At 34.9% G+C, this 22,976-nt stretch overlaps 1 protein-coding gene across 2 annotated transcripts; it reads right to left on the reverse strand.

The window, feature by feature from the left end:
- Positions 1–3,462: 3,462 nt before the first annotated feature.
- On the reverse strand, positions 3,463–22,945 carry LOC115438252 (uncharacterized). 2 transcript variants are annotated; one of them, XM_030161700.1, is made up of 7 exons: positions 22,801–22,945; positions 16,307–16,609; positions 14,413–14,685; positions 9,384–9,500; positions 9,229–9,278; positions 5,519–5,602; positions 3,463–3,917 (listed from the first exon to the last, which is right to left on the reverse strand). In XM_030161700.1, exons 1-7 carry the CDS (start codon positions 22,877–22,879, stop codon positions 3,861–3,863), a joined length of 963 nt encoding a protein of 320 aa, XP_030017560.1. In that variant the 5' UTR covers positions 22,880–22,945; the 3' UTR covers positions 3,463–3,860. The 2 variants fall into 2 exon arrangements, with proteins under 2 accessions (XP_030017560.1, XP_030017561.1); XM_030161701.1 differs by lacking the exon at positions 14,413–14,685 and having other exon boundaries at positions 22,801–22,942.
- Between the last annotated feature and the right edge of the window lie 31 nt (positions 22,946–22,976).

Raw genomic sequence — 22,976 nt, forward strand, 5'->3', positions numbered from 1 at the left:
TGTACATCAGGGGTATTCAAATCGGGTCCTCTAGTGCTAGTATCCTGCATGTTATAGATATTTCCTTCTTCCAGCACACCTGGAAGCCATTACATCATTATCAGACTTCTACAGAGCTTGATGATGAGCTGCTCATTAATTGAATCAGGTGTGATGGCACTTGGAAATTGTTCACTGTAATACAAGAGATTCAGGTGAGTAATCACAGAAAGACTTACAGATTCATGATACTTAAGCTATGACTGAGGTTTTATAGATCTGATGAAAAATTGGTCCCGAAAGTCTCCTGCACCTTTAACTATTTTTATTACTGTGTTAGAATGCTAAATGTTTGACTGTTCTGTGTTTGGATGCACAAAGGTTTTGGGTCCAAGTAATCTGAAATTGGCAGGAAATGGAAACAGTTCTTATGATGTTGTCAGTTATGCCTTTTTGTTTTATTGCACATAGATTAGTTTACCTTTGAGGGTTGAGAACATGTAGTCAAATAAATAATTTTTTTTTTTTAAAAAGCTGACTTTCTAAAAGTATTTAATTACAATATTTGAAACTTGAGGTTTCTTTTTTGAGTTTTTATAAGTAGATTTTTTGTTTTGTTTTTGCAAGTAAAAATAGTTGTTGAAACCTGTGCGAAAAAAGCAAAAATAAATGCCCAGTACAGAAATATGCATACTGTGTGCAACCAAATCAAATTGTTGTAATTCATATTTATAAGATCGACAATAAGCTGGACGTTGTTTAAAAATCTAGACTTTGTTCCAGCATTACAGTTACATGTCCCACACAAACACAGTTGTTGTCCACCAGTTGGATATTTGACAGACATTCAAAAGCCATCGCCTTAGGGACTATCAATAAATTACTGCTCTAAACGTTTTTCTTCAATAGTTTCTCAGTCATGTGACCCAGCGACTCCAAACCAGTCTCAAATTATTATAATAAAGAGGACCTTTAGGAAACACCACTTAATATTTCTCTCCAGTCTATATTAATTTTTTTTATGAATATTATTCATATTTTTAGGAAAAAATCTCTCTTTTTCTTCAATAGTTCTCAGTCATGTGACCCAGTGACTCCAAACCAGTCTCAAATCCGCTCTCTCCAGTCTGTATAGACTAGTGTTTCCTAAATGTCCTCTTTATTATATTAATTTGAGACTGGTGTGGAGTCGCTGGGTCACATGACTGAGAACCTATTGAAGAAAAAGAGACATTTTTCCTAAAAATATGAACAATATTCATAAAAAATATTAATACAGACTGGAGAGAAATATTAAGTGGTGTTTCCAAAAGGTCCTCTTTAGTATAATGATTTGAGACTGGTTTGGAATCGCTGGGTCACATGACTGAGAAACTATTGAAGAAAAAGATTTTTTTTCCCTAAAAATATGAATAATAGTCATAAAAAATATTAACATAGACTGGAGAGAAATATTAAGTGGTGTTTCCTAAAGGCCCTCTTTAGTATAATGATTTCAGACTGGTTTGGAGTTGCGGGGTCACATGACTGAGAAGCTGTTGAAGAAAAACGTTTAGAGCAGTAATTTATTGATAGTTCCTAAGGCAATGGCTTTTGAATGTCCATGGAATATCCAACCCGCTGCTAACTTCACCTCAGTTCCTTGTCCCACATGTGGCTCATAAGCACCTGGTCACCCTAAGGTACATACACACACGTATGCCATTTGCATTAGGTTCTCCTAACACAAACGGTTCGTTATCACAAGATAACAAACATTGTTATTTCGAGATAACGACTTAATTAATTCGTTATCATGAGATAACGACCATAAAATAATATGTTAAACCATGGCCGCCCTCGGCTTCCGTAAAAATGGGCCAAAACATGTCAGTGCAGATGAATAGACGCATTAAAAACTTACCGTTAAGTCCTGATGTGTGACAGTAAATCAGCCAGATCCACCAACAGACACAGGAAACAGTTATTTAGTCTTTATCTATTCTAAAAACACCAGAACGTCAAAATGTCGGTACACAGTCCGTTCCACAGCTGTAGTTGATTACAGAGCGCACGCGGCTGGTGACAGGTACGGCCAATCAGCCAATAGAAGTACTGCGCATGCGCCAAAATTTAACTGAAGAGGTTAATGCAGACCGGCGTGACAAGATCATTTTAGTACAGCCCAATGTGATGTCAAGTGAAAATAATAACAGCGACAAAAGTAAAATTCCTTATTGATAATGTTTACATCCAAAACGTTTCCTTAAAATTGTGAATAAAACAAACAATCTGAAATGTCTTAAGAACAAATACAATTTTAACAACATTATGCCTCAACTTCTCATTTACACATGTACATTACAACTTACAGATCACAGTGGATCTACAAATACACAAAATATTTAGTAACATGCAGAATGTTGTTAAAATTGCACTTCCTTCTCTTAAGACATTTCAGTTTGTTCATATTAGGCCATGTTATTTGTTCAGGTTAAATGTTCTTCATATTATTTTGTTTTTAATACCAGCACTGCAACTCACAATTGTAACTGTTTTGATTGATTTAACATTAAATTCTTAATTTTAATCAGGGCTGTTTTTAGCTTTTGTTTACACTGTCTCTTATTTGTGTTTAAATTTCTTTATTTATTTATTTTTATCTTTTTTGCACTTTCCTGTTGTTTAATGTTTTATTCTACTATTGTCCTAGTATTAGTCTGTGATTTTAATGTAATTTCATGTATTTCTATGCCTTTGTAAAGCACTTTGAATTGCCGTGTGTATGAATGGTTCTATACAAATAAATCTGCCTTGGCTTTCATGTAATTTAACTTTTTTACTCTAAAACAAAAAGAAAAAATGGGGTAATCATTATTTATAGGTTATTATGATAGTATTTTACTGGTTTGACCCACTTGAGATTGAAAATGATTTTGACACACTTGACTGTTAATGTTTTTAGTGTAATTTTTGCATTTCATAAATCCATCCTAGGGGCCTGATTGGACCCTTTCGCAGGCCGGTTGCAGCTTAACTGAAGAAAAAAAAAAATCTGCCAATGGAACAAGTGAAAATTATCTTGGTAAGACTTCTTGAAATAAGATTTTCAAGATCTATTGTCTAAAAATAATTTCTTATATCTCACTGAAAAGTCACTCTTTAGGTGATTATGTCTTATTTTAAGTGTGATGAGATATTTGGACTAGAAATAAGAAAAATACACTTGGTAAGATCTTAATTTTTTTCCAGTGCAGACAAGAATGACAACATTCATGTCACAAAACTCTATCTGCTAGTTTCCTCAGCTCCCAGACTGTTTTTAAAAGAAGAAGGGATGTTTCACAGCAGTAAACATGGCCCTGTCCCAACTATTATAAATGTGATGCTGTCATCAAACTCCAAATTACCTTTTTTTCACCCTCAAATTGGTACATTTTCTCAGTTTTTTTTTTTTTTTTTTTTGACACGTTTTATAGGAAAAACCACAACTGAAACAATACAGATACACCTTCACAGTAATGAAAGTAAATGTAATTTAATATACTGACCTCTGTAGCATATGTACACATGTAAACACTGGCAACTCAGGTTTTACAAATTGTACAGATTATATACTTGCATTTGATAAAAAACAAAAAAAAAAAACAAAAAACAAAAAACAAAACAAAACACATAACAGAGTTTAAAAATATTACGTTTATATTTACAGAATGTACAACACTGACAAACTGCAGCTTACAGGGGTTGTAGCATCAATGTGTGAAGGTCATTTTAGTTCTTGGCTAAAACAGAGTATGTATAAATGCAACAGCAAGTTTAGTCTCTACTTTTGGCCGAAAGTGTGTTTTGTTCGTCCTTATGTTTCATTATGTTTGTTCCATACACGATGATCCGAACCTCTAGGAAACTCCAGGTGTCACACGGTTCAGCTGGATCTTGTCGTACACTGTTTGGGGCTAAATGTGACAGAAAAGAAAATCAAACATCATTAACACTCATTACAATACAAAGAACTGTGACATTTGTTGAAATATTTAAGTTTTCCATCCATTGTTATTTTACTGCCCTCATATCGAGTCTCTTCTTTTCGTATGCTAGACAATTAGCAAACACGTGTGATGTAGGCTCCAAAGATGACAAGATGGTCTTTTTTATTGGTCTTTTATTGGTCTTGTTTACTGACTTCTGACATCACTTTTGGAACGTGTAAAAAGACAAATGATGTTCAAGGTGACAACTGTTGAGGCAAAAGTACTAAGTTCTGCACAAACCCGTTTCCTCATACCATTCCCATCATGCAGTATTCACTGCACATGCACTGAACACTTTGTGTAAAAACTTGGTTTACCACAAGAGGGAACTAAAGAACTACAAACAAACACAGTAATAATACTTCAGCTAACTCAAATGTACAGGCAGAATAGTTATTTATCCTCGAAATTGAGTTTCAGGGAGATAGATAGATAGATATAGATAGATAGATAGATAGATAGATAGATAGATAGATAGATAGATAGATAGATAGATAGATAGATAGATAGAGAGAGAGAAAGATAGATAGAACAATAGAACGATAGAACGATAGATAGAACGATAGAACGATAGATAGATAGAGAGAGAGAAAGATAGATTGATAGAACGATAGAACGATAGAACGATAGATAGAACGATAGAACGATAGAACGATAGAACGATAGATAGATAGATAGAGAGAGAGAGATAGATAGATAGAACGATAGATAGAACGATAGAACGATAGAACGATAGAACGATAGAACGATAGATAGATAGATAGATAGATAGATAGATAGATAGAATGATAGAACGATAGATAGATAGAATGATAGATAGAATGATAGAACGATAGATAGAACGATAGATAGAACGATAGATAGAACGATAGATAGAACGATAGATAGATAGATAGATAGATAGATAGATAGATAGATAGATAGATAGATAGATAGATAGATAGATAGATAGATAGATAGATAGATAGAACGATATATAGAACGATAGAACGATAGAACGATAGAACGATAGATAGATAGATAGATAGATAGATAGATAGATAGATAGATAGATAGATAGATAGATAGATAGATAGATAGATAGATAGATAGATAGATAGATAGATAGATACCGGAGAGCTTTACCTCAGTTTCGTTGTACTTGGTACAATGATAATAAAGACATTCTGATTCTGATTCTGATATGGGCAAACACATGTGGGGTCACCATGGAAACTGCAGACAAACCCATATGGGACCCTCCTGTATATGCAGCCCAATTGTAACCCTTCTGGGGCCCACATGGACATGCTGGCTGGGTTGAGTTTACATTAAATTGATCGTCTAACAGTTATCGTGGATAGATTTATATATAGCAGAGGACTGGGGGGCTTTGGGGGATGTACCCATAAGCCTCATTAGAATTACAAAGCTGTAAAGACACAGTGTTTACATTGAAAATATGAACCTCAGAAGCTCAACGTGTCTTTGAGGAGTTTTGTTCTGGTAAATAAATCCCAAACATTTGATCCAAATCGTGGTCTTACCGCAGGCATATCTTTGTGGTCTCTGCTGACCCTGTTATCGATGGTTTCATACACTGAGCACGGCGTCATGGTCGATGAAGTCCCCTGGGAGTTTAAAGGTGCACACATTACAGATAAACTGAGTAAAAGTGACATTTTATCCAATACTTTCAAAGACCTAAACAGTCACCAAAAGTATCTACTGATCTACAATATTCAATACCTTTAAGCCCCCTAATCCTATCAATACATTTAAATAGTCCAGGTAAAGTGTAATTTCTCAGTTTTTCATAGTCATCAGATATGACATATTTGGACGTTCGGAGCCTCCAGAGTGAACATGGAAACACCATAATATTCTGCAACATTGATTCACCAGTAGACGCTTGTTTTGATGTTCAGTTTTTTCAGTTTTGTCCATTTTGACAAAATAAACTCCAACTATCTCTCTCTGGGTGTTTATGAACATTTACATGATCAGTAAATACAGTAAATAAATACAGGAAAATACCTGATTTTCACTGAAAAATACAAAATGCAAAAGATAATATTATAATAAATTGGGCTGAATTACTCAGGAATGGTTAAATATAGAGGAAAAATGTGGAAGTTGCCACAAAAATAGTTCTAGGACTTTTAAAGGCTAAATATACATGTGGGACTTTCCATGAAACTGGGTTTATTTCAGTATCTGTCCCTTTGTCAGCTTTTTAGACCCAAGAATAAAAGAGAAATTTAGAAATATTTCCCCCAGGATGTACCTAATGATGACCTCAGATAAATGCACAAATATTATACTCTTGCTCTGAGCCATCCCAAAATTAATGAATTTTTAATAAAATACTGGGGCCAAAAATAAGACCAAAATTGGGACAAGAAAAGCTACCTAGGTGTCAGTGCATTTGAACTGGAACACATCACTTGAAATGGTCTTATATACCGCTATAAATAAAGACACTGTATTAAATTTGATAATCCTAGTGGTTTTTCTAATCCAGACATTTGGGTTTTTTATGAATCTCAGTCTCATTCTAGGTAGTGTGTGTAACTCATCGTGTCCACTTGCGTTACATACAGAACCTGCCCATTTAAACACATATAAATCGTGAGTGATTTTGCAACAGTGGTCATTTTTGTGAAACACTCTGCCTTCAATATTTACTTCAATTCCCAAAATGTACCTGTGAGAGAATAAAAAAATATTCGAAAAAATAGTGGCATGTAATTTTTGTGTCCTTTTTACCGTGTTACATGCGGATTTTTGTATAAAAATAATATAAAAATGTGTTTTATCTGAAAAATAGTTTCTCTTTTATCTCAAGCATATTTATTTTTAAAATAGACCTAAAGTGCTTCCAAACTTTCTTCATAACATTTGTCTACATTTGGTTTGAATTTTTAGCCCCTCTGTCCTGTTTTTAGGACCAGTTTCACAGAAGCACCCATATACCAAGGTTCTAATAGTTTTAGATTTTTCATTATAGGTTAGTTTTATTTAGTTTCAACTTTTTTTTTTCTCTAATTCAGTTAGTTTTAATTTGTTTTTAGAGCAGGTTTGCTAGTTTTTATTAGTTTTCGTTATTTTCTAAATGCTTAGTTTTAGTTTAGTTTTAGTTTCTTTATATCTTTTCTCTTCTTTACCATCGAATTCAAATAAATCCCAGACAGGACTCTGCTGCTTTCTCCCAACTTTAGTCTGCACGTTTCCAGGTAGAGTGGGGACCAGAAGACGACTGGAAACCACAAGTGACCACAAGTGATGGACAGTTAAATATCATATGGTGCCGCTAGCTAAAATTGCTTGAGGGAAATAAATCGATTTTATATCAATCCGACATTTACAAAGACGAAAATAAGGGGATTTTATCCAGAATTTTTAAACGTTTTAGTTAGTTTTGTAAACACACAATACAGTTTCAGTTAGTTATCGTTTTTTTCTTTTAATTGTAGATTTTATTTATTTCAGTTAACGAAAATGTTTTTTCAATTCTAGTTTTCGTCATTTTGTTAGTTTTCATTAACGATAATAACCTTGCCATATACATATACATATACATTTACACATATACAGTGGTATGCAAAAATATTAGAACACTTGTCAAATCTTAAGAAACTGGTGGTTTATTTTTTTTCCCAGAGCCTGCATTTCACTTTTTTGGCATTGCAAAAGGTAAAGGCTAAGGTACTGAGAATATTTCACCTACAAATTTATCAGTCCAGTCCTTTATTTTACATTTTACTCTAATATTTAGTGTGGCTCCCCTTGGCAACAATCTAAGGAAACTCTCTGGAATGAGTTTCTGAGAGCGTGGAATGACATTGGGGTTGAAACTCTCAGAAAATACATCGACACAATACCAGAAAGATGCACTGCTGTGATTGTTGCCAAGGGGGGGCCACACTAAATATTTAAGTAAAATGTAAAAAAAAGGACTGGACTAGGGATGGGAATTGAGAACCGGTTCTTTTTTGAGAACCGGTTCCCAGTAGCTCGATTCCTTGGAATCGTTTGCCTGCCTGCTTAACGATTCTGCTTATCGATTCCGCCTTCGTTGTGCATGCGCGATGATGTCACACGTACGCTGCATTGTTTTGGTCAGAACATAGCCAACATGGCATTGAGGCAGAAACGGTCTAAACAGATGACACCAGGTCCACTTACTTGGGACACTGTCAAAGCTTCCATGTCTTCAAAAGGGTGGAATCCCTCCACTATCCTCAAACATTTGTCAAGAGCATGTGAATCATTTACAGGAATGTCACGTATTTGATACTCTACTTAGCGGTGCTTGTGAATGTAGCAGCAGAGTGAACGCCGGGCCGGTTCCGGTGCGGGCAACGAACATCGTAACTCCTCAAATACAAGTTTCCGAAAGTAAGAAGGGAAAGGAAATGAGGTGCACAACAACGGGAGACAAGCCGAGCCAAGCTGGACCGGTTCCACGTAGTAGAAATGCGACAATAGAGGAATTAGTAAAGAGTCTTTAGTTTCACTTTCACTGCACACCCCCCCGCCCGGCGTCATCTGTTATTATTATTTGTACATACTGTATGTTATATTTTCTGTGCAGAGATGGAAATATAAAAGACAGTTAATACAAACACACCCATTTGCACTCTTTAATTCCCTCACCCAATGAGAATCGATAAGAGAATCAATAAGGAATCGGATTGATAAGCAATATCGATAATGGAATTGGAATCGTTAAATTCTTAACGATTCCCATCCCTAGACTGGACAGGATAAATTTGTAGGTGAAATATTCTCAGTACCTTTGCCTTTACCTTTTGCAATGGCAAAAAAGTGGAATTCAGGTTCTGGGAAAACAATAAACCACCAGTTTCTTGAGATTTGACAAGTGTTCTAATATTTTGCACACCACTGTACATATACATATACATATACATATACATATACATATACATATACATATACATATACATATACATACGAGGGCCGTTCAATAAGTTCATGGCCTCACCCAGAAATACTGGTTGTTATAATACAGGATGTTACATTCTTTCATGATGGGATAGTGATGCTTGAACATCGATGGACCAAGTGCATTGCTGTAAATGGAGATTATGTTGAAAAATAAAATATAAATTATCAGTCTGTGTTGTTCTGTTCTGGGTGAGGCCATGAACTTATTGAACGGCCCTCGTATACATGACACAATAAACAGGCTGAAAACCAATGCAAAGCAAGAACTTAAACGTCTCATACTTACATTCACATTAACATCACTGATATCTGCATACACTGATTCAGTGCCCATTACTGAAACAAACACAACATCAAATAGAGCTTTACATGTTGAAGCCAAAGAAAATGCACATCAAAGATCCACTGGTAAAGTTGAAAAGTTGAAAATAAGTTCCTCACCAGCTCTTTTGTGCTTGCGGTGACAAACCACAGCAATAATACCAGTGATAATGACAATGATCAGACAGCTGCCTCCTGCCACTCCCAGGATGATGATGAAGGTTGGTGATTTTGGTTCTGTAGATCATAGAATTATTACTGTTAATAGTTTTATTAATTATAGAAAGTCTGTAAATACATTTCTCAAACATGTACTTCAATAAGAGTACTTTATCAAAGTTAAAAAAAGTAATTTGTTGTTTAAAATATTACTTTTCGTTTATTTTACCCTCATCTTAAACTGAAAAGAGGAACTTAACTTTAACACTTACTTATTATCTACACAAAATAAAGACTCTGCACAATTACAGTGATTACCTCCGCCAAGGAGGTTATGTTTTTGCCAGGGTTGTTTGTCTGTTTGTTTGTTTGTTTGTTTGTCTGTCCGTTAGTGTGCAACATAACTCAAAATGTTATGGACAGATTTGGATGAAATTTGCAGGGTTTGTTGGAAATGGGATAAGGAAGAAATGATTAAATTTTGGTGGTGATCAGGGGTGGGGGGCCCACGGGGGGGCCCATTTCCAACAAACCCTGAAAATTTCAGCAAAATCTGTCCATAACTTTTTGAGTTATGTTGCACACTAACGGACAGACAAACAAACAAACAAACAAACAGACAGACAAACTAGAAGCACTCGGAGAGCGCAGACCTCCGCCAAGGCTGATCAGTGGCCCCCCCCGTGGGCCCCCCCACCCCCGATCACCACCAAAATTTAATCATTTCTTCCTTATCCCATTTCCAACAAACCCTGAAAATTTCAGCAAAATCTGTCCATAACTTTTTGAGTTATGTTGCACACTAACCGGACAAAACAAACAAACAAACAAACAAAACAAACAGACAACAAACAAACAAACAACAACAAACAAACCCTGGCAAAAACATAACCTCCTTGGCGTGGGGGGGGCCCACAGGGGGGGCCACTGATCAGCCTTGGCAGAGGTCTGCGCTCTCCGAGTGCTTCTAGTTTTAAGTGTAATACCTTTCAAAATTTATTTTATTTTTTATTCCTCAGTTGTAATATACAAACTTTTTTTTATTAATCTCTGACTGTTGCTGCAGCTCCTGAGCTTTTTGCATTTTAGTACTTTTCTCATGCATTTTGTCATCTTGTTAAATTGTGCTTTTTACGTCAAAGTGATTTGATTTTATTGCTGTTTACACATCTGGAGATCCTGTGTGAAACTGTGATCCTTTTGTTTGGCCACTGAAAATTACCCTTGGTTATAAAAGCTTTGGTCTGTGATGATAACCTGTGCTACACACTTGTCCCTATACAAATAGACAATACATAGAATAGATAGTAGGGGTCAGCTGTTGGTGCTCTGCAAATTGCAATACATTGATGCTACTTGATTATGGGAATTTCCCCCAAAATCTATAAAGGTTATCATTATATGTACATATATATATATATATTTTTTTCAGAACAACGTGTAATTATAAGGTAAAAGGTGTTCAGCAATGTGCAAGAGTTATTCTAAGTACAATACTGCCCATTTAGTTCTTTCACATATTTTATTAACTTATTTATTATTTCTGTTTCTATTTATTTGTTTGTATTCTATTTATATTATTTATTGCTTTTATCTCTTCATTCTTACTTTCATTTTTGCTTTATTTATTTATTTTTTTGCTAGTGTTTTTGTATGTAACTGAGCTATTGTGACCAAATAATTTCCTGTATGGATCAATAAAGTTTGTCTGTCTTTTTAAAAAATATTTATTGTCTTTTCTCTTTTCTATTTCATTTTAATGCAAAAACTCTTGTAGAAGCCAATAATATAATAACAATCGATAACGTAATAACAGCCGATAACTTAATAAATTTGCCATTTTTAAAATGTAATAGGCCAATAATGTAATAAGTGGCCAATAATGTAATAAAAGTCCTGAACCAATAATGTAATAGCTTTTGGCCAATAATGTTATAACTTATTACGGTACTGGCTAAGTTATTACATTTGCAAAGAATTTTTTTTTACCGGGCCAATAACGTAATAACCAGCCAATAAGTTATAACATTATTGGCCAAAAGTTATTACATTATCGGTTCAGGACTTTTATTATGCTGTTGGCCAGATATTACATTATTGGCCTATTACATTTTAAAAATGGCAAATTTATTACATTATCGGCCGTTACTATGTTATCGGTTGTTATTACATTATTGGCTTCTACAACTCTTTAAAGTTTGACCAATGCAGTAAATGTACTTGTGCAATAGGGGATACATTTAGCAATATCTGTAATTTAACACTTGTCGCTTTTCCACTGACTTCTATTACCTGATGGAAAAACCACAATTTCGCCAAAACTCTTGTTTTTTGATTAAAAGTTTTTGTACTGGGAAGAGGTGGTTTTTCGGGCATAGCGCAAATGGCATATCATGCAAAACTGCAACGGAAAGACCTTGTTCTGCAACTAGAGTCACATGAATGAAAAAAAAACGGATGTTGACGGACGTTACAATAAGCGAAGAAGAAGAGTTTTAAAAGAAACATGTCGCGGTATGTGTGGACACACAGGAAACACAATCATTTTTAAATTTAGTACGAGATAGAGGGAAAATATATATAATATATAATAAAAATGAATATATCTGTAAATCAACACCATATTTATGTTCATTGCCATGTTTATGGAATGACTTCTTGTGTCATCTTGTGATAATAAATAAACAAATCATCGCATTTGTGATTTAATGGAAAAACCAAGATTATACACTTCTGTTTTTTTGACATTTTAATAAATATCCGTAATGTTTTGTGCAGATGTCTAATTGAAAAGTGACCACTGACATTTTAATATTTCAGATAAAGACATATATTGCCTGCTGACTTAAACATAATTAAGGTTTGTTTCTAGAAACCATTTCATGTCAAATAACATATCAGATTATATTATATATTCTATACCTCTAGTTTCTGGTATATGCATTTTTCACCATAAAAACAATTTAGTAAACACCCCAAATCCAAACTTAATACAATTTCAGACTGTCCATTGCATCTATTTTACTAAATCAAAACTCTCAAAGATTTACCTAAATGTCACAGATAAATGCAACAGATACCAGATGTCAAATGCTCTGGTCTTCAAAAACTCCTGAGCAGATATATTTAATCACCTGTCTGAAGCTTTGGAAACTGCATGAATACCATCTGCTGGATCACCCAGTTTTGGAATCTCTCTTAACCATGAATAATGCATAAAAAGATGAAACGGACATTACTGCCTTCTCAACAATATTAGCTAGAAGACAAATACTCTTTGGATGGAAATCAACAATCTCCCCAAAACCATCCTCATGGCCTAGTGACCTCATGCTGTTTCTAAATTTAGAGAAGATTAAATACAATCTGAGGGGTCAGCCATCAAAATTTCAAGTAGTATGGGGCCACATGGTTAAAAAAAAAAAAAGTAAAACACTCTAAACAACAAAAATGCTTTTAGTGCACTTTTCCCATACACACATTTTTTGGCGTGTTCTATATACTTGTGTTCTCTCTAATAATATTAATAACACCACATGTCCATATTTTGCGTGTAGGATGTAACTGTGAATAAGCAGATTTGTCTGCTATTATCTTTCTCGTTATTTTTCTTTCTCTTATATTTTTACCTTTTTTATTTTATGAGTATTCTGCTATTTTTGTTACTATTCATGTCATTGTGAATTATGGTTTAATGATGTGACAATAATAATGCTGTTGTTATTATTACTATTGTACCATGAACAGAGAAAGCATGTCATGTAGGACCAGGGGACGGAGGATGTGGGGTTGGGAAGAATGGGCCATGTTTAATGCTTTTGAAATTGAATGTTCTAATGTTCAATGTAACTTCAATCTACATACAATCGACAATCTACATCTACAATCGATGCCACTTATTATGGCATCGATCCAGCTGATGTCATCATGTCTATACATGTCATCATATCAGTTGCCTCTATATATGTGCCAAGTTTAAAGTAAATTGAAACAAAATTGATGTTTTTATAGAAATTTGAAATTTCGCCCATTACAAGTAAACTATAGTTCGTTGACCCATGGGGATCCACAGGTTCTAGATGTGGTCGTTTTTATAATGTTGTGTATTCATGCATGCTGTACCGTATTTGTCCAGCAGTCACCACCAAATCATTGTGAGTACAGTAACGTGATGGTAAGACTATTGTATTCCAAATTACTAATATCTCCCCCAAAATATTGGTCCCATCATTTTGCCATTTTTGCTAGTCTGTTCCTTGACCAAAAATACATGAATATGACAAACTGCAGCAGTCAGCTCTGCACAGATTTTGTGTGTACACATGCACGCACGCACGCACGCACGCACGCACACACACACACACACACACACACACACACACACACAGAGTCTTAACCTCCTAGGACCCACTGTCCACATTTGTGGACAAGAGTTTCTCAACTTATACAAAAAAAAAGAAAAGAAAACTGTCCACCACAAAGGACATTCCATAAAAATTTTAAAAACTGCATCTGAAAAAACTGTTGCATCATTATGTTTCCAATATAGGCACATATTTAATAAAAAACAAAAAAGTTTGTACTTTGCTGATGTGTCCTGGGTCTTAGGAGGTTAACTTTGACCTACTTTTCCCAAAATGTAACCACATCTATTCTGGGTCACTGGCAATCTATAAACCCAATTTGGTAGGAATTCAACCGATAGTTTTGCTGCTATAGACATGGGAAATTTTGCTCATGATAAGTAAATGGGAAAAAAAGATTGAAAAATTCATTAAATTTTTTTTAATGTTGACCTACTATTCCCAACATGTAATAAGATCTATTCTAGGTCACTGGAAATCTATAAACCCAACCTGGTATGAATTGAAGTGATAGTTTTGCTGCTAGAGTGTTACCAAACAAACAAACAAACTGAACCAAAAACAATACCCCTTGCCTCCCCTTCAGGGGGCAGGGTAATAAACCACAACTACAGGACAGTACATGCCTGGTTTAACAGATGGACCACACTTTAGGGTTTTAGACGCTGATTTTTCACTCAAAGAGTCGGAAATGGTGCAAGTGACTGTGGTGCCTTCATCCTGTGGCCTTAAGACAAAATGGAACGTGGGTCCACTCTGGGTTTGGTTCTTCACAGTCCAGTTGTAGGAGACGGATCTGTGAGAGGGTGAACTGCACTGGAGCCCAACTGTACAGGACTCATTCACTGCATGCCAGTCTAGGTAGATGGTACTCAGCTCAGGCTGCTTCGATAGGACCTCTAATGAGACAATGTAGACAGAGGTGATGATAAGTTGACATAAACATTACTACTGTAAAAACACTCCCAGGCCAAAGTCAAACACACAACATTGCACTGGATCACCTTTAGCTTTGATTACTGCACGTATTCGCAGTGGCGGCATTAATCTTTTAAACACATATGTAATATGTGCAGGGGCTCAGGAGGGTCGTCCAATAACCAGAGGGTTGGTGGTTTGACTCCTGCTCTGGCCTAGTCATGTGCCGTTGTGTCTCCAGTGTCACTCACACTAGTGTATGAATATGTATGAATGTTTGGTGGTGGTCAGAGGAGCTGTGGCAACAGATGGAGTTTACCACCACCACTGTGTGAATGAGTAATGGATCAATAATTTGAAGTGCTATAGAAATCCAATCTATAATTATTATAATTAACCCATAAAGACCCAAACAGCCACTAGTGACCAAAACCATCTACTGATCTAAACTGTTTAATACCTTCTGATCCACTAATCCTATCAATACATGTAAACAATTGGTGTAAAATACAGTTTATCATCTTTTCATGCTCATCAGATATGACCCATTTGGACGTTCAGAAGCTCCGTAGTGAACATGGAAACACCATCATTTTCTCCAACATTGATTCACCAGCAAAACTCATGGAGTTGGATCAATGACAGTGAACGGACACATTTGTTTTTGCTTTCAGTTAATGATATTTTTGCTGAAAAAGTCACTTTTTCTCTGTTTCTCATTTAATATCCCTTGAATTTACTCTGAGCTTTAATGAACATCTACGTGAACAGTGAATTAAATATCGGAAAATACCTGATTTTCACTGAAAAGAATACAAAATGCAGAGGACAGAATTACAATAAATAGTGATAAATCACTTAACCTATAAAAACCCAGTGTTACTTTTGTGTCTAGATTTAACCTTTCTTATGTGATTTGTGTTGTTATTTTTTTGTATGCATGTGCAGGATGTACAATATTTAACTTCCATCAATAAAACTATATTAATGTATGTACGTGTACACTAATATGCTTAAATTACATAACCAAACTCAATGATTATGTTTTGAGAATAAGCAAATATGCAAATGTGGTTTTAGTCCATGTTTTACTGAGCACACACAAGGATAAAAACTCCCTTTGGAGATTTTTTCTTTGCTTAGAAGGAGGGTCTAAGGATGGGGGATGCCCAGGACATTCATCCATTTGCTTCATCGACTGTTTACCTCACTAATTATTTGATTGTTTGCTTATATTCATATTCAACAAACTGAATTGAACTTAATCCTCAAATCAAACAAGTAAAAAGTATAAAACTAGAGAGAAACACTGAAGGTAAAATTCAATATAGTATCTTTATCATATAATGGAAATAATATGTTTATAACAATAAAAGTAAAATTGAAAACCTTTTTTAGGAACGTAAGTTATTAAATGCGTAAATTTTTATTTTAAAGATGTGATTTGTCATAGAAACTATTTGAAACCCTAGGTATGTTTAGTGTCAGGAAACACCAACATTTAATATTAAAAGGTGGAGCTCTGACACCCATTAACCTATATGATAAAATAAAGGTCAGATAGTGCAGCTGAATAATGTATTTACAGATTCGCCGTCTTACCTTGAACCTGCAGAGTGATGCAGACACTTTCTCTTTGTTCGTCATTCACCAGTGAGACAAAAGTGAAGTTACCAGAGTCGTGAACAGTCAGTTTTGTTATTGTTAGACTGTAGTCTGTAGGGTTTAGGTCGACTCTGCCCAAGAATGGATGCTGTTCAGAAACCAAATCATCCTTATCTGCAATGGTGAAATTGTCATACTTCCAATATGCTGAGCTGACCCCTTCAGGGGGTAAATCTGAGGAAAGCACCACAGTTTCATCAACTTTTCCACTTTGTTGTTTCCACTTGGTAGCTTCCGCATCTGAAACACACAAGAAAAAAAAATTGATTTATTCCACAAAAATCATTCTTACATATGACAATATGTCGTGAACATCCTTAGAGAGCAGAGTAAGTAAGAAATATACCATTCTGAGGAAAACCTTTCTAAGGTCCAGTAAAGTGTAACAGTTGTGCAGCAGTATTTGTATCCTACAGGATGGAGTGTGACACATAATGCCACAAAAAAAGGCACATAAAACAAGACATCCCAAATAGATTAGATTAGATTAGATTAGATTAGACTTTATTGATCCACACAATGGGGAAATTACTTTGTTACAGTAACAGCACAAGACGTAATAATAAAAGGTACATAATATAATGCAGTGTGGTGTTATCTTAACCCATAAAGGCCCAAACATCCATCACCGACCAGAAGCATCTACTGATCCAAACTGTTAAACTCTTTAAAACCTGATGCATCATCGCTGACACACCCTATGCATATGCAGTCTGGATGGCTGGAACTCTTTCACTGTTTGTGCGACTGGAAAAACTCCAACAGTTTTTGAAACCTGAGACTTTGTGCTTTATAGATTTTATTGAGTCATTATGGTGATTTCACTCATGCCTGTACTAGAAGCTGTAGAAGAAGCCGGTTTAGCAGAATTATAACATGCTGTAAATTGTAAATGACTGCTAGATTTGGAAAGATCTGAAAAAAAGGGCAAATAGACTCACTCACAGCATATTTTCTAACCTTTTGGTAGTCAAAATTTACATATTGTTGGTATGTAATTATATCATGTAAGTTGACGGTTAACTGTTACCTGTGGTACACCACCAGGAATGTACTTGTTCTATTTTTTTAGACACATTTTAGTTATGCAATGTAAATGCTGTCAAATGAGTTCATTCCAATTTGGTATAGGCCTATTTTGTTCATTGTTCTGGCTTGAAGTCAAAGGACAGGAGTAAGTATTTAAAATGTTATTATGTTCAGTTATTTGATGATGAGAGTGGGGGGTGGGATTAATAAGTTTTTCTTCTTCCCACTCCTTTTCAAGTATAGATGAATGATTTTTTTGGAATTTGAATTTACATGATTCTGTAAATGCTCGAAATAAACAAACGAATGAATGAATGAATGAATGAATGAATGAAAATAAGAAAAAAAAGTCCAGGCAGACCATTTTAGGCTCAGGGTTTAAAGGGTTAATACCTGTTGATTCATTAATCCTATCAATACATGTAAATAATTGGTGTTATAGATCGCATTTCTGCGGTTTATAGTTGATAGCTGCAAAAAGATGACCAAAGCCCATGGAACAGAGATGGTTACAGCTGCTGACGGCATGGAGAACACTTTCGGAAACAAAGTTAATCTGTTTATAGTGGTATCGATGACTGCTGATGACGTAACAGGTCTGGAACGGTTGTCTTATTTCATAGGAGAATGTTTCAACCCTTAACCCTTGCAGCTCCGTTTCAAGGGGTGGTGCCAAGTGCAAAGGCCAAGGGGTAGGGGTAAGGGGGAGGGGCCAAGGGCTGAATTGGGATTGGGCCTAATGCTGTGTCCCAGGCTGTTTTTGAGCCCATAAGTCATGACTTTAAACCACAACTCACGACTTTGTAACATTCCAGGCAAGTCACGCCAAACTGCCTGAGCGCAAGGAATTGTGGGAGCTAGATGTAAACAAACCAGCATGGTGGACCGTACGTTATGCTCATTTACAATCATTTCTATAGGCAAAGGTGCTTCTTCTTGGCTTATTTGAGGGAAACAGAGGAGTAAAAATGGTGCATGAGGCAAGAGAAGCTGTTATATCTTTTATGTATTTGGTATTCATTTATTCTTGCACTCAGTGGACTGAAAACTAGCTAACTCTAGAGTAGCTGCTGATTATGCAGAACATTTGCAGATAAATATCAGAGCAATACCTTGTTTTAATAACAATTTGCATAAACAGCACATCCATGGGGGGCGCCATTGCTACATGATGTCAGAACTCAGAACTGGGAGTACATTGATCTAGTATGAGTTCATGGGTGGGAAGTCACAGGTTTGATTGATATTCCAGTGCATTTACACCAGTAGAAGGCTAGAAAAACACGAGTTATGGGAGGCCTGGAACGCAGCATTAGTCTGCAACAGCAAATTTTCAAAATAAAAGCATGATCTATTACAGTAAATCCAGATAATTATGTCACAATAATGTTTTATTTTATGAGATCATTAAGTTTTCATGAGATATTAGTGGCAATACTAAGCTCATTTTGATAGAAAATAATGCTGTGATAAAATACTTATTGGAGAGATTATCATTTGTGAGCCAACTACTACTGGGTTAAAGTTGTCATGCTTAGTACAATGTGCACGAACTGGTGCTCAATCATAACTTCATCTGCCTTCCTCTTTTGCCCTCGACATATTTACTTCTGCTGTTACTGATAAATTCCCCCTAGCGACACATAAAGTTGATCTGTATCTATATCTGTATCTGTTAAATGACAGGACACTTTGAAATCAGCTGATGTTTATATTTTCCTTATATACAGTCGCAGAAAAAATTGTTAGAAAACCCTTGTTTTCTTCAATTTCCTGTTCATTTTAATGCCTGGTACAACTAAAAGTACATTTGTTTGGACAAATATAATGATAATAACAAAAATACATCATAAAAGTTTAATTTCAGAGCTGATATCTATCCATTTTCCATGGTTTTCTTCTTAATAACTAAAATCACTTCAGTTCTTCCATCAATATCTATGGCATTGTACTGACAAAAACAGTGCTTTTAGACATGCCATTTTTTCTTTTCTGTCTGTTTTACTCACATGATACACACAGGAGTTAGAACTTGATTGCACAACCACTGTTTTTGATTCCTTTTGATGGTCTAATAATTTTTTTCCGCGATTGTAGAGTCTCAAACCTGCAGAGCTTCAGCAGTTTATTAACAACTAACATTTTAACAAAACCAAAAACATTGCAGCCTGAGTTTTAATGCAACCACAGACTGACCTCAGTGACGAAAATACCGCACAAGCTGTCTCGGTTTAACTCACTTTGGGTTGAGGGTTGTCTATTCTGATATATGTATATGTGACTGAAAATGTAGAAATGACAACAGCGTGTGATGGTTGGTACAAGTATCTAATAAGTGTCAACAACTATGTGAAAAACTGATATTGTGCATTAATGAACCATGTAAAAGCTCAGTGAATATATGCATTTCTAATAGGGATGTAACGATATGAAAATTTCATATCACGGTTATTGTGACCAAAATTATCATGGTTATTATTATTATCATGGTATTGTTGAAATTGTGCTCAAAATGTTCAAAAAGTACTAATACACACACTGAAATAATTTAACCAAATGTTATTTTGAAAAAACAAACAAACAAACAAACAAACAAACAAACAAACAAAAAACCCCAAGCAAAATAATTGGTACAATGTACCTTCTGTTGCAGAAACATTCAAATATTAACCCTTAGTGGTCTGAGCCTATTTTGTCCGTTTTTCAGTACTTTTGATTTAGCCTTTATATACTATATAAACAAATGTTTACTATACCCAGGTTTGGTATCTTTTTTTCTATCTCATCTGCCTACTATTTTTTTCACTTTAACTTACTATATCAACACAAAAGGACAAAAAACACAAAACTATATAAAATCTGATTTGAAAAATGTATATACTTATTGCATAAATAACACAAGATGCTTAACGGACCTTTTCAAAGACTTTAAAAGTGAATATTGGTTCCAAATATTAGGTATATACAATTAAAATTGTAATAAATCAAAACTATGCTCAAATATTTGACATAAAAGCAGATCTTATATAAGCATTTTCTCCAGAAAAGTGCGGTAATCAAACACGGTTATCACAATAATTAGAATTTAAACAGTAATAGTAACCGTTGGCATTTTTACTGTGGTTTATCATTGTACCGGTAATCGTTACATCCCTAATTTCTAAGTTGCACCGATCTACTTCTGCAAAACCAGTCTATACCCTTGTACTTTTCTGTCTGCCCTTATCCTCTAGGACACAGGTGTCAAACATACTGCCCATGGGCCAAAACCAGCCCTCCAAAGGTTCCAATCCAATTTGCAAAATGCAAAAATTACATTACATTCTTTAATATTGGACATCTGTGCAAAACTTTACCAATATTTACTGAATGTTGAAAAACAGAAGCACATAATGTCAGTTTTTCCATTAAATCACAAATGTAATGATTTGTTTATTATCGCGAGATGACATGAGAAGTCGTTCCATAAACATGTCGACAAATGTGAATATCGTGTTGATTTACAGATATATTCATTATTATTATTATTATATATTACCCCTCTATCTCGTACTAAATTAAAAAATGATTTAGTTTCCTGGTGTGTCCACACATAGAGCGCCATGTTTCCTTTAAAACTCTTATTCGCATGTTGTAACGTCCGTCAACATCCGTTTTTTTTTTTTTGTTTTTTTTTATTCAAGTGACTCTAGTTGCGGAAAAAGGTCTTTCCATTGCAGTTTTGTGTGATATACCAAATGCGCTACACCAAAAAAACTACCTCTTGCCAGTACAAAATCTTTTAATTGAAAAACAAGAAATTGTTGTTTTCCATTAGGTAAATTTTTATGCGCAAGTTATATTCACGCAATTTGAGGGTCAACGGAAAAGCGGCTACTGAAGATATTAACATTCAAGGATGTTGAACTGGTTTTAGTTCAGGGGCCAAATACAGACCAATATGACTGAAAGTAAAATAATAGCATAATAACCCTTTAACAGCAAAATGTGGACAAAATAAAACTAAGTCTAACATTAGTTCCAAATTCCAAACTTAAAAATGTTATCAATGTTATGCCTGTAACCAAAGATTTATGTAACATTGTGTGTAGTGTGTGTACATGTATAAATGGTAAGTTGAGGCCTAACATTAAAATTGCTCTTATTTTTCTTAAGAAGTTTTAGTTTTTTCAGTTTATTTTACATCTTTTTTAATTGGATAGTTCATAAATGTAAATATTTTCATAACTGAATGTTTTTAATGTAATAAAACAGAGAAAAACTTGGAGTTGTCATTATTTATAGATTAATATGCTGTTATTTTAACCCATTAAGACCCAAACCTCCACTGGAAACCGAAAGCATCTTCTGATCTAAACTGTTTAATATCTGTTGATCCACTAATCCTATCAATACATGTAAATAACTGGTGTAAAATACAGTTTGTCATCTTTTCATGGTCATCAGATATGACCCATTTGGATGTTCAGAGGCTCCGTAGTTACCATGGAAACACCGTCATCTTCTACAACATTGATTCACCAGTAAAACCCATGGAGTTGGATCAATGACAGTGGATGGACACACTTGTTTTCTGTTCAGTCAATGATATATTTTACTGAAAAAGTAACTTTTTCTTCAATTTTCTCTGTTTTGACATAACAACCTTATAATTTACTATAAGTTTACATGAACATATAAACTAAATATAGGAAATTATATACAGGAAAATATGTAATTTACAGTGAAAAGTACAAAATATAGAGGATAATATTATAATAAATGGAGATAAATCGTTTAAGAAAGGTTAAGTAGAGAGAAAAATTAATTTGGGAACTGCCATAAGAATAGCACTGGGTCTTTATGGGTTCAATGGAGATCAAATTGTGCTGAATGTGGCCCGTGACATAAAATGAATTTGACACCCTTGCTCTAGAACCAGCTATAATTTATCAGAAAGTAGTAAATATGCGTTACAAACTGCTGACTTGAACTAGAACAGACAATCTTGCTACAACAGCCAAAGAGGAAGAAAAACTCATCCTTGAGTTGAGTCAAGTGTGTAAAAAGCTTTCGCTGGAAATTTGCTGACAGACAGGAGGCTTTCAAAAAAAGTCTAAATAGGTAGCTGAAATCTTCAATAAATACTGAGAAAATGGTTACAGATTTTTATTAAATGTAACTGACCCAAGATAATGTGCAGGTTTTAAGTACGTATACATGTGAAAAACACAAATTGCAAGAATAAAACGAACACTCCAGGCATTTTCCAACAAAGACACGTCATTTCCTAGATTAAATGCACGTCCAGTCAACACTGAAGTCTCAGCCTACACTCACTTTTCCACCAACGTGTCATAGTGCATCACACAAACACATCTACCGACAATAAAAGAGTTACTAAAAGCAAGAGGTGCACGTACCATGGAGGAAGATCACAAGAAGCAGCAGGGTATTACATGTAAAGAAGGTGATTAAACAACGCAGTCGACCACCATCCATGTCTGTATGGAGAGAAGCAACGCCTGTTTCCTCTTTTAGTCTCAAAAAAAAAAAACTGAGCTGTGAAGAGTTACTAGAAAAAAAAAAAAAAAAAGAG

The sequence above is a fragment of the Sphaeramia orbicularis genome, chromosome 18 (assembly GCF_902148855.1).
Source record: "Sphaeramia orbicularis chromosome 18, fSphaOr1.1, whole genome shotgun sequence".
NCBI classification, from domain to species: domain Eukaryota; kingdom Metazoa; phylum Chordata; class Actinopteri; order Kurtiformes; family Apogonidae; genus Sphaeramia; species Sphaeramia orbicularis.

Excerpts from the sequence above, each read along its gene's own strand:
- LOC115438252 (XM_030161700.1), bottom strand. The coding sequence starts at position 22,879 with ATGGATGGTGGTCGACTGCGTTGTTTAATCACCTTCTTTACATGTAAT. Across the intron at positions 14,686-16,306 it reads CATCACTCTGCAGGTTCAAG|AGGTCCTATCGAAGCAGCCT; the intron begins GTAAGACGGCGA and ends TTGTCTCATTAG. Across the intron at positions 5,603-9,228 it reads TCAGTGATGTTAATGTGAAT|GGGACTTCATCGACCATGAC; the intron begins GTAAGTATGAGA and ends TTAAACTCCCAG.